This window comes from Brassica oleracea, chromosome C9 (assembly GCF_000695525.1).
Source record: "Brassica oleracea var. oleracea cultivar TO1000 chromosome C9, BOL, whole genome shotgun sequence".
Lineage (NCBI taxonomy): Eukaryota > Viridiplantae > Streptophyta > Magnoliopsida > Brassicales > Brassicaceae > Brassica > Brassica oleracea.
Window position 1 is genome coordinate 51617312 of NC_027756.1, and position 10808 is coordinate 51628119.

The 10808-nt window shown below is 37.3% G+C and overlaps 2 protein-coding genes across 2 annotated transcripts in view; one reads left to right on the top strand and one right to left on the bottom strand.

Annotated features, from left to right (window-relative positions):
* LOC106316547 (serine carboxypeptidase-like 35) overlaps nucleotides 1–4654 on the bottom strand; it is a 7174-nt gene extending 2520 nt beyond the window's left edge. Inside the window, exons 1-3 of the mRNA XM_013754445.1 lie at nucleotides 4338–4654; nucleotides 3901–4008; nucleotides 3624–3812 (exon numbers count right to left, since the gene is read on the bottom strand). Of these exons, the coding sequence (XP_013609899.1) occupies nucleotides 3624–3812; nucleotides 3901–4008; nucleotides 4338–4572 (532 nt within the window). The 5' untranslated portion in view covers nucleotides 4573–4654. The remainder of the gene's footprint in view (nucleotides 1–3623; nucleotides 3813–3900; nucleotides 4009–4337) is intronic.
* Nucleotides 4655–6868: 2214 nt separating this feature from the next.
* LOC106316728 (uncharacterized protein At5g23160) lies at nucleotides 6869–8057 on the top strand. The gene is made up of 2 exons (XM_013754606.1): nucleotides 6869–7274; nucleotides 7494–8057. Exons 1-2 carry the CDS (start codon nucleotides 6915–6917, stop codon nucleotides 7914–7916), a joined length of 783 nt encoding a protein of 260 aa, XP_013610060.1. The 5' UTR covers nucleotides 6869–6914; the 3' UTR covers nucleotides 7917–8057.
* Nucleotides 8058–10808: the final 2751 nt, after the last annotated feature.

Here is a 10808-nt window from a genome sequence, read left to right on the forward strand (position 1 = left end):
CTCTGTTGACATTGAAGTAGTTTACATAGACTTGAAGTAGTTTACAATTGCCTCTGTTGACATTGAAATAGTTTACATAGACTTGATTACTACTGTCTTCTTTATTGTTTAGGTAAGTAGCTTTTAAGTTTAAGTTTTCATAGTTGCGTACTGTCTGTGTGGACATTTAAGTTTGGTTCAACTATAACAAGCTCGTTTGCGTGAAGAGATGTTATTAGTTTGGTCACATAAACCTTTGTTGTTGTTTGATGAGTTAATGGGAACGAGTTAGGAATCACTTCTTTATAGTTTCGTTGTTTCTGCTTTGTTCTATTTTGTTGTTGTGACTGTAATAAGTTTGATTAGACCCCGGTAGTTTATGGTTAGGACTTTAAGAAGGTAACTTATTATTCCAAACTTCTCACAACTCTTTCTCACCTATTTAAACACACAACTTCTCACCTTTGTTTTACACACATCTCTTTCTCTCATCCTCTCTTCCTCTCTTCTATCTGTTCTAATCGTAATGGATTCAAGAGATCCATTGAATCCTTATAGTCAGTCTCCTTGTTCTAGTTTCGTCGGTTTTCTTAACAGCCAGACCTTTCCTTATGAAAGTTATGGTTCTCCTCATCACTTTGGAGCATCAGACATCCCTGCTTTTAGTGAACAGCCACCAAATCCTCCAGTTGCACCCGAAAACCCACCTGTTGCCTCTAGGGAGCGAAGGAACTGGACTCCAGCCGATGACGAGGTGTTAATAAGTGGATGGCTAAACACATCTAAGGATGCTGTTGTTGGCGTTGATCAAAATAAAGGGACATTCTGGAAACGAGTTGGTGAGTTCTATGCGTCAAGTCCTCATGCTAAAGCTAGTGGTGATAATCGTGAGCATCTCAACTGTAAGCAGAGGTGGCACAAGATCAATGAATACACGAACAAATTCTGTGCTGCATACGCTGCAGCTGAGAGACAGAAGAGTTCTGGTCAGAATGACAATGATCTGCTCAAGCTGGCCAAAGACATCTACTTTGCAGATCACGGGAAAAAATTCACTCTTAACCATGCTTGGTGTGTGTTGAGTTATGAGCAGAAATGGCTCAGCCTTAACACTCCTAAGCCTGCTGGGAATTCAAAGCGAAAAGAGACATGTTCTCAAGCTTCAAGCAGCTCCGTTGGTGATCCTGAGGTCCGTCCTGAAGGAATCAAGGCGGCAAAGGCTAAAAAGAAGAATTCCACACCATTGAGGTCTCTGTCGGAGTGTCAGACCGTTTGGGAGATGAAGAAGGAGGATCTCTTGATGAGGAAGGAGGATCTCTTGATCAAGGAGAGACTAACAAAGCTTGCGATTCTTGACACACTTCTAGCCAAGAAAGATCCTCTTACTGAGCCTGAAGAAGCAACTAAGAATAAGCTGCTGGCTTTGATCTAAGTCTCCATATTTCTTTATTTCAACCTTTTCCATGTTTCTCTGTTAGAAATAAGTTTAAATGTTTATGTAAGCTCTATGTGTGTACGTTGTATGCTGTTAACTATGAATGAAAGTTGTTTGTTGTTTTAAGTTATGCATTGTTTTTAGTTATTGTACGCTGTTAAAGATGCTACTAGTCACGACAGCCTTTAGTCACAAGAGGCTAGTATCACGAGATGCTACTAGTCACGACAGCCTTTAGTCACAAGAGGCTACTATTAGTTTTTGGAAACAACAGTCTAGAATCACAAGATACACTCCTCTATAAATATAAGCCATAATGCATCAAATTTTTTATACCACAATTTCCAATTCATTCACTTCTCCTCTCGTTGCATCACAAATTCTTCTTATTTTTCTTTAAAATTCTAATGGCATCATCTTCACATTATCATTATCAATACAACAATGATAGTGGTGATGATGAATTTGCGTCGATAACTGATGAGTTTTTAGGATTTAATGATCCTATTCCAGAACCAAAAGAGAGAAAAAAAATAATTTTTATAGAGAGAGATCGGGAAGAAGGGCACAAAAGGCTTTGGAATGATTATTTTAGCGAGACTCCGACCTACTCTACCCGTTTATTCCGGCGCCGGTTTCGAATGAACAAATCTTTGTTCGTTCGTATTGTGCATCGTCTCTCCACAGAAATACCGTATTTTCAACAATCAGAAGATGCAACCGGACGGGATAGTCTTTCTCCCCTGCAAAAATGTACTGCAGCTATTCGCCTATTGGCATACGGTGGTGCGGCCGATGCCCAAGACGAATATATCCGTCTTGCTGAAACAACGGCCCGAGCTAGTTTGCACAATTTTACCGCCGGTATTATCGCCTTGTTTGGCGATGAATACCTACGACATCCCACACCAGAGGATCTGCAAAGACAACTATATATCAACGAAGAACGTGGATTCCCGGGGATGATTGGAAGCATCGACTGTATGCATTAGGAGTGGAAGAATTGTCCCACCGCTTGGAAAGGAATGTATTCACGGGGAACGGGAAAACCAACGATTGTGTTGGAGGCAGTTGCTTCAAAAGACCTCTGGATTTGGCACGCTTTTTTTGGAGCTCCAGGTACTATGAACGATCTTAATATTCTTGATCGTTCTCCTGTTTTTGATGACATTATTAACGGGATCGCCCCAGCAGTAAACTATTATGTCAACCAAACGGAGTACCATCTGACATATTACCTAACAGATGGTATATATCCGAAATGGGCGACTTTTATTCAGTCTATAAAACTACCACAAACCGAAAAACAGTCATTGTTTGCTAATACCCAAGAAAGAGTTCGAAAAGATGTTGAACGTGCCTTTGGAGTCCTCCAAGGAAGATTTGCCGTTGTCAAAAATCCATCAAAAATATGGGATAAAGCAAAAATGGGAAATATTATGAAGGCATGTATCATCCTCCATAATATGATAGTCGAAGATGAACGCGATGCAAACACCATTGAGGAATTTCAAGATGAAGAGTTTTCATTCACCGTAAGAAGGCCTAAAAAGGCCGGAAATGTACTTGGCCGTCGGAAAGAAGTTCGAGATTCACATACCCATCAACAATTAAAAAGGGATTTGGTTGAACATATATGGGATAAGTTTGGACATCTCCGAAATAATAATATGTAATATTTTAATTTCTTTAAAATGAATAAAATTTGTGTTTGTTTTTATTTAAGTCTGTATTTTTTTGTCTGAAATAATAATATGTAATAATATGTTTTTCTTATAAATGAATAATTTTATCCTATTTAAACAAGTTAATATGTTTTATCTTATATTTTATAATTTTATTTATTTATATTAAAAAATTAACTTAATAACCAACCTAAAGTCCTACCAATAATCCAACAATTTACCAAAGTTCCACAAATAAGTTCTCATTCACAAATATTAATAAAAAAACTTGGGGACATGAGAAAAAGTCCCAGGGATAATTATGCTCTAAGAAAAAAAAAATCGCTATGTAGTCGTGTATATTATTTTCTGTTTATTTATATATAGAGATCTTTTATAAAATAAAAACTCTCCTTGAAAATCCTTCAAAACCAAACTAAATTTCAGACTTTTGATTCTTTTATTATATATACATTTTTTTTAATTAAACAAGCGTTTTATTTGTATATTATAAAAATCATAAATAAAGTAAATGAGTATTTTACCTGCATAACTCTCTCCGGTGATGTAAAACTCGTTTGAACGAAACTCGGGGAATTTCTTGAACCAGTTGATCAAAAACACAAGAGAATCCTCTGCAGTAACTTGATCTCCTAGGTTTTGAAGATCAGTTGAGTTATTACTGTACGAAAACCCAACGCCTACCGGTGCTTCCAAGAACAAGATATTGGCCTCTGCACAAACATTGATTTATTAAAATGTATACATAAATGTATTCATTATCTTCAAATGGTAATTTCATTATGGTAATGTTCGTTGTACCTTTGTTCCAAGAGAATTCATTGAAGGTGAGGTTGCCACCTTTGGTATGGACCAGAAACGGGCCTAGTTCTTGCGCAGCACCAGTGGCGATCGCTGAGCAACCAGGTCCTGTGCAAACATCTCAATAAGTACCAATCAACAATTTAAATCGTTAAAATATATGAAGAACCTTATATTTTGTTAACATATTATTGTTTCTATAACTTCTATAGAAAAAGGGTGTAAGATGATTCAAATTTTTGAGTCTTTTGTCGTCTTCTTATTTGTAAAAGATAATATAAATCAGATAGTTATTTGTTGAAAAGCGTGACTAGGGAGCTTTTGACCCAATGATGGTAGGAATTTTGAAATTTACGATAAATATAATCTATTACAAATATCAAATATGTGACGAGACACATACGTACATATGTAGAGAGGGAGATAGAGAGACTGACCTCCGTTGAGCCAGAGGACTAGAGGACGGCGAGCGGTGTTTTGCTGAGCTTCGAAGAACCAGTAGAAAAGTGACTTCTGCTTCTGTCGAGGCCCGAGATTCACGTACCCGGAGTAATGTCTGAAGTTAACCGGTGGTTGACCCGGTAAACCGGTAACCAGGTCATCCTCCTTATTACCACAGGCTATCACCGGCAACACCAGAATGCACAGCAGCCAGAGTGCGTTCTTCTCCATCGTTAAACGCTCTCGCCTCTTTGTTTACAAATCTTCTAAACATAATTTGAGGCCACACGCCTTTTTTTATAATGTGGTGATGATATATATAACCTTAGTCACCACGATAATTCTTTTTCATATCGACACATCACGAACGTCGCGGTTGCTATACTTAAAAAATGTAATTAATTGGTTGGTGTTTGCTGTTGTTATTTGAACTTTCTGAATAGATCTTTCAATGATCGGCGTTTTCATACTTTTCTCCCCTTTGTCTGTCTTTTTGTGTTGTAATCATAAATACTTTATTTTTAGTCCATGTTCGTTGTTACATCTTTCTCGTTTAAATTTCTTGAAAATTTTCACATTGAATCTAGCAGCAATTTGTGTTACTACTATTTCAAATAGGACTAGGCAAAACATCCGAATCCGAAGAACCGAACCGAATCCGATCCGAAAAGTAATACCGAATCCAAACTGAAATTGATTAAATCTGAACAAATTTTGGTATCTACACAACTGAAACCGAACTCGATTCCAACCGAAATATTTCGGGTACTCGAATATATCAGAAATAGATTTATATACCTAAATATATTACTTATTTTTTAGATTTAATGTATATTAAAAACATCCAAAATTATTATATACTTTAAAGTTGTCCAAAATATTTGAAAATATGTACAAATAGTGGAAAATAAATGTATAAAATAACTAAAATACATTCAAAATACCAAAAATACTTGAAATCTATTAATCTTATATCCAAATATTCAAACCAAACCAATTTATATGTTAATTTTATGTCTTTTGAAATATGTTATTCAAATTTATTTATTATTTATTATTTTGTTTATAGATTTTGAGAAATTTTAAGCATATAATAAATTTTTTAAAAATTAAAATATTTTAAATGGGTTATCCGAATCCGAACAGAACTCGAACCTAAATTTAAAAATACATAAATGGGGCTGAAATCTTTGAACCCGAAATCCGAATATATCCGAACCGAACCGAGATGGTACTCGAACGACGTCTAATTTCAAATATCAACAATCTTCTGAGCCCAAAAGTATTAAGAGACCCACACGTTTTAAGCCCAAAACGGGATGAAATGGATCTTTAAATATGTACAGGTGAAAAATGATTGGTTCAAAAAGCAAAATCTCCACATATTTTATTGGGTAACATTGGATGGGTTATCGAGAAAAAGCTAAATGAAGAAGTCCGACGGAGAATTAGAAACGTGGACACTACGATACTTATTTTTCTTCTTTTGAACTTTACTTTGGTCTTATTAATTTTATCTTTGTGTTTCATTAAATTAATCCATTTTATCAAGATGAATCTTTCGTCCTAATCTATCTACCGTCTTGGATAATGTGGTTCGTTATTGTATACACGGTTTTGTTCATACGTCTGAATTCATGACGTAATAGGACACGTCTGCTCTCTCACTGTTTTTGAATATTCCAATCTATACCGCCTTACGGCCTTAGGACATGTGATTGACCATATAATGCATTTTCCAACAAAAAATTTAGTTTAACATTGACCGTGGGGTTCCCATGCGGTAAGCCCAGACTAATCCCCACGAGGCTTTCCATCCGGGCACGCACGGTTATAGGTGGGAAGGTGGCCAAGGCGACTCGAACCCAAGGCGGGCGCCGGAGTTCCAATACCACTAGGCCAAGAGCTCTTGGGTAACATTTATAATCTTATCTTGTAAAAATATCTTTTACTGTCAGCTATTTTCATTAAGCTACATTGATCTGTCAGAATAGTATTAGTTCTTTCTATTGGGAGAGTGGGGGAATATAATCTTAAGTCTAGAATACAAATATCAACAGTGGGAACAAATTCTCTATTTCTTGCTTAATCATGTTTCTCGTTGGATAAAGACATTACACTAGTATTTCCCCTTTTGGTTCAATAATATGTTCTTAATTTATTTTCTTTTAAACGTAGCTATAATTAATTTTTGCTTGTATTTTTCACTTTTAATTTACCTGTTTCCTCAAAAAAATAATCCATAACAATTTTTTTTTGTGATATTTGTACACCTCACTTTACTTTTTTTTTGAATGAAATGTTAAATTTATTCAAGAAAAAAACTCCTTTTGTACAATATAATGTATGTAACTTAAGCCAAAAGTTATACTAATATACACTTCACTTTACAATAATAAATATCCATCCAAATTTTGGTAGTAATAAAGTATGTTACCGTGATTCGAAACTGTGTCAATACTGATAGCATTATTTTAATCAAAATAAAAAAAGGATAAAACCCAACCGTTCCGAGCGATATTTCAAAGTCTTCGCACGAATGCACAGTTTCTCTTTCATTCAATTCGACTTCAATGGCGAAAATCGATGAGAGAGCCCGAGAAAGAAACGTGCCTTCTTCGTATTTTCTAGGATGTTTTGGATTTTCCCGTAAAATATACTCCGACAAGGGGATGGTTGAGACGGAGAAGGGTGGTGAGATGAATACGAAGATGAAGAAGAATAAGAAGCCAAGTCGGTGGCTTCTATGTTCTAAGTTTCGCTCGAAGAACAGAGAGATCAAACCGGCGCCGATCGAGGAAACGGAGAAACAGACTTTGAGTGTGGAACATGAAACTGATAAGAAGAAACCCGTCCCGCTGATAAGTCGTATGGCTGATCGTAAGAATATTCCGGCTGATGAGAAGACCGCCGTGAATCATGAAACAAAAGAGGTATCTTTCATAGATTCTCAAAAGACTTCTTCACGTTTTTGTTTTTTTTTTTTTTGTCAAAAATCATTTTCAGTCAATTAAACTTCTTTGATGTCCAATTTGATTTTTGAAACGTTTGTGAATCTTCTGAAGCGACATTAAATCGTTTTATGATTTTAATCCTACTTTTTTTTTTTTTTTGAAAATTTTACTCTTGTCGTTCGTTGTTTACTTATTCAGACAAAACCGAAGGACTTGCAAGTCGTAACCACCGACCGATCAAAACCCACTGAGCCTTCCTCCAGAAGAGACACGTGTCCTGAACGTATATCGAACTCAACCCGTTATGGGAAACTCGACATGAAACCGTCTCGGGAGAAAAACGGGTCACGGGTCGAAGAGTTTGACCCGGTGATTGGTATTTCGGTCATTGTATTGACACTGGTGATTATGTTAGTTTGGGGTCGGCTCTGTGCGATTCTATGTACATCCGCTTGGTGTTACTTTCTGCCTCGTCTCAGAGACGCAGCCGCGTTAGCAAAACGCAAACGCAGCGGTAGCGACGGTTCTTCGTGTTTGCCTGATTTGAATTCAGAGTCGTATAAAAGAAAAGTCGTTATGGACGGGTTTCTTGGCCGGCAAAATCGCGTTTCATTGTCGTGACGATCTCTCTTTTTTTTTTTTAATATGTTTCTATATTATAATGGGGTTGGTCAAACATTTTTTTTTTTTGTTTTCTTAAGCAAACAGTGTATCCGTTTAATAACGATGATTGATCGATTGTGAATGGATACATTAAGTGGATAGTAAGTATATTATCTGTGGTTTTTTGTTAGTCAATATTTAGCAGCCGTGTTCGTTACTCTAGAGTGTTCGTTGTACTCACTACTCCAAAATATTTTATAAGTGTTTCTTATAATTTATGTACTTAATGGTAATATATATACAGGAAACCCGATCAGAAAGTACAAGAGTTTGATGTTGATGGTCGTCTTGCTTCATGTTGCCTCTCTCCTTCGTGTAAATTTGTCGATCTTGCCTGTAACCGTGCAATCCTTTAGCTTATAATTTGGTCATCTCCAAAATCTCAATGCATACAAAGTAACAATAATGATCGCATCTGTAGACTACAGCATTTTAGTGCGCAAAGAACGTTGTTCGGTTTTATATTTGTTTATTGGGTCTTGTTCCCACGTTTTTCCGTTCTTAGAATAGATGTAAATTTCGTGACAGTGACATAGTATAAAACATTTAATACATCGTATGACCAAAGTCTCAGATATCACCATTAATCTTTGCTGTCTTTTTTGGGTTCGTTTGCCTCACAATAATTCTCTATCTTGATTTTTCTTTTTTAACACCTTATATTAAAATTAAAGGCCCAATGAGCTAAGTCGGTTACAACCGAACCGAAGAGATTATCAACGGTAAGCTGATAAACAAAAATAACTAAAACATGATGAATGATAAATGTGGCTAAGGAGAGAAGAGACTCATAGAGAAGCTTTACTTGTAATCCTAAAACCCGCGTTCGGAGGAACGCAAAGAAATCAAAGTTGACGTTGAAGGACCCAACCAATGGGTTATGATAGCAGTCGAAAACCGTCTCTAAAGAAACTTAGATCTCCCGATGTTGCAGTAAAGAGTGGAGAGGCTGCCGGAGTAGGACTACACACATAGTCATCGACGGTACATCCTCTAATTGATAGTAGTGGACATAATCGGGAGATACTGAGTTTAGGTGACGTTGCAGTGAGATGTGGAAAAGTTACCGGAATAGGACTACACGCAGAGTTGTCGACGAAACAACCTTTGAAATTAAATGAACGTATACCTGACAAAGCATGGTGAGGCAGCACATTCACCTATTGGATTGCAATGTCTCGAGAAGCTTTGATGTAGGGCTCTTAGGATCAGAACAATGGACCAGACCCAAACATATCTGCACAAGAACCCAATCATAGACTTTAACGAGGATATGATTTGAAATGAGGTTTGTGCTGGTGGAAGAGAAGCTGCAGTAACCGGTTATTGGTGTACCGGCGCACAGACACAGATATCGAAAGCAAGATGTGTGAGCAGACGTGGATAATGGGTCTTTAGAGACCCAACCATGTGCAAAGCTCAACCACATACATACAACATGAGCTCTGTGATGAGCGGGGTATGTTGGAGCGGAGATGGTGTCGGTGGTGAAGAGGTGGTGAGGTGTGACGATGGTACGTGGAGGTGGGGTTGTGCCGTTAGAGAAGCTGCGACGGTCTGGAGCCGGTGATAGATTATTGACGTTAAAATAGTACTACTAGCGGAACCGCAGTGAACGGTGACTCCGAAGGTGAAGAAGAGTCGGGGCTTTCACTGTAGCGGTCACTAGGAGGAGGAGCGTGAGAGGTTGTGACGAAGTGAAGGCGAGAGGGTCCGAGAAAGAGCGGAGCAGAACAAAAAAATTGCAAGAATAAAGCTGGCTCCGCCGATGGCTATGGTGGTTTGAGACGGCGAAGCGAGCAGATCTGGCGAGTTCACCCTCCAGCTTAGTAGATTTGGAGCTTCTGGTAGCATTGAAAGGAGTGGCGAAAAGGAGCGTGGTGGTGGACTTGCGAGGGGAGCGTGGGAGACGGTGGCGACGAAAGGGGAGGAAGAGTTGACGACAACAAGGGGAGCGCCAGAGGAGCGTGAACGGCAGAGATGCAGAGTGGAGCAACGGCGGTGGTCGAAAAGATGGTGATGACGAGGATAAAGTAAAGAGATCCGGTGGAAAAAAATTGCGACAAAACGAAGTGAAGACATAGTGTTACGCGAGACGACGATGGTGTTTAGCAAAAAACGAAACAAACGGCGACGCCGGCGTCGGGAGAGTGACAGTGAATACGGTGCCTCGTAACGCGTGTCTGGAAGCAAAGTTTCTAGGGCGAACTAATGTTGCGATAGATTTGTTCTCTCTATCTTGATCATGCTTGCAACAATAATCAATTTAATAACAGCATATCCTTACCGGCTTAGATGGGGGACAAGCTATAGAGGTGCCATCAGCCCATCAGAAACGGTCATGGCCCAAAGCATATGAACCATTTGGTTCCGGCTGCCATTATAACGGATACTAAACCCTGATCCGCGCGCTAGCACGGATATGAATTTTCAGTTTTTAATTATTTATTTTATTAAATGATGTATTTGTAATATTCGTTCATATTATATTCATTAAGTAAATATTTTTTTTTTGCATCTTAAACTATCAATTTTTTTACGAATGTGTGATATCATATAAAAATATATAAAAATGAGTATATAGAGTAATTAGATAATTTTAAAAACAGAAATTTTTATTTCGTGTGCGATATCATATAAATAACGATCCGCCCAGTTAACAAAAATCATGATTTTTTTATGTGTAATTTTTTTATTTTGACCATTTTCTTAAAACTATATTAAATTTTACATATTTTAATTAGAATATTTTTAATATCTTTACCTTTTTATTTGAAATGCAACTCAATATTTTTTTTACAGTTATAACAAAATATTTAAAAAATATTTTTAGAATTTGTTTGAAAAATA

Excerpts from the sequence above, each read along its gene's own strand:
- LOC106316728 (XM_013754606.1), top strand. The coding sequence starts at position 6,915 with ATGGCGAAAATCGATGAGAGAGCCCGAGAAAGAAACGTGCCTTCTTCG. Across the intron at positions 7,275-7,493 it reads TGAATCATGAAACAAAAGAG|ACAAAACCGAAGGACTTGCA; the intron begins GTATCTTTCATA and ends TTACTTATTCAG.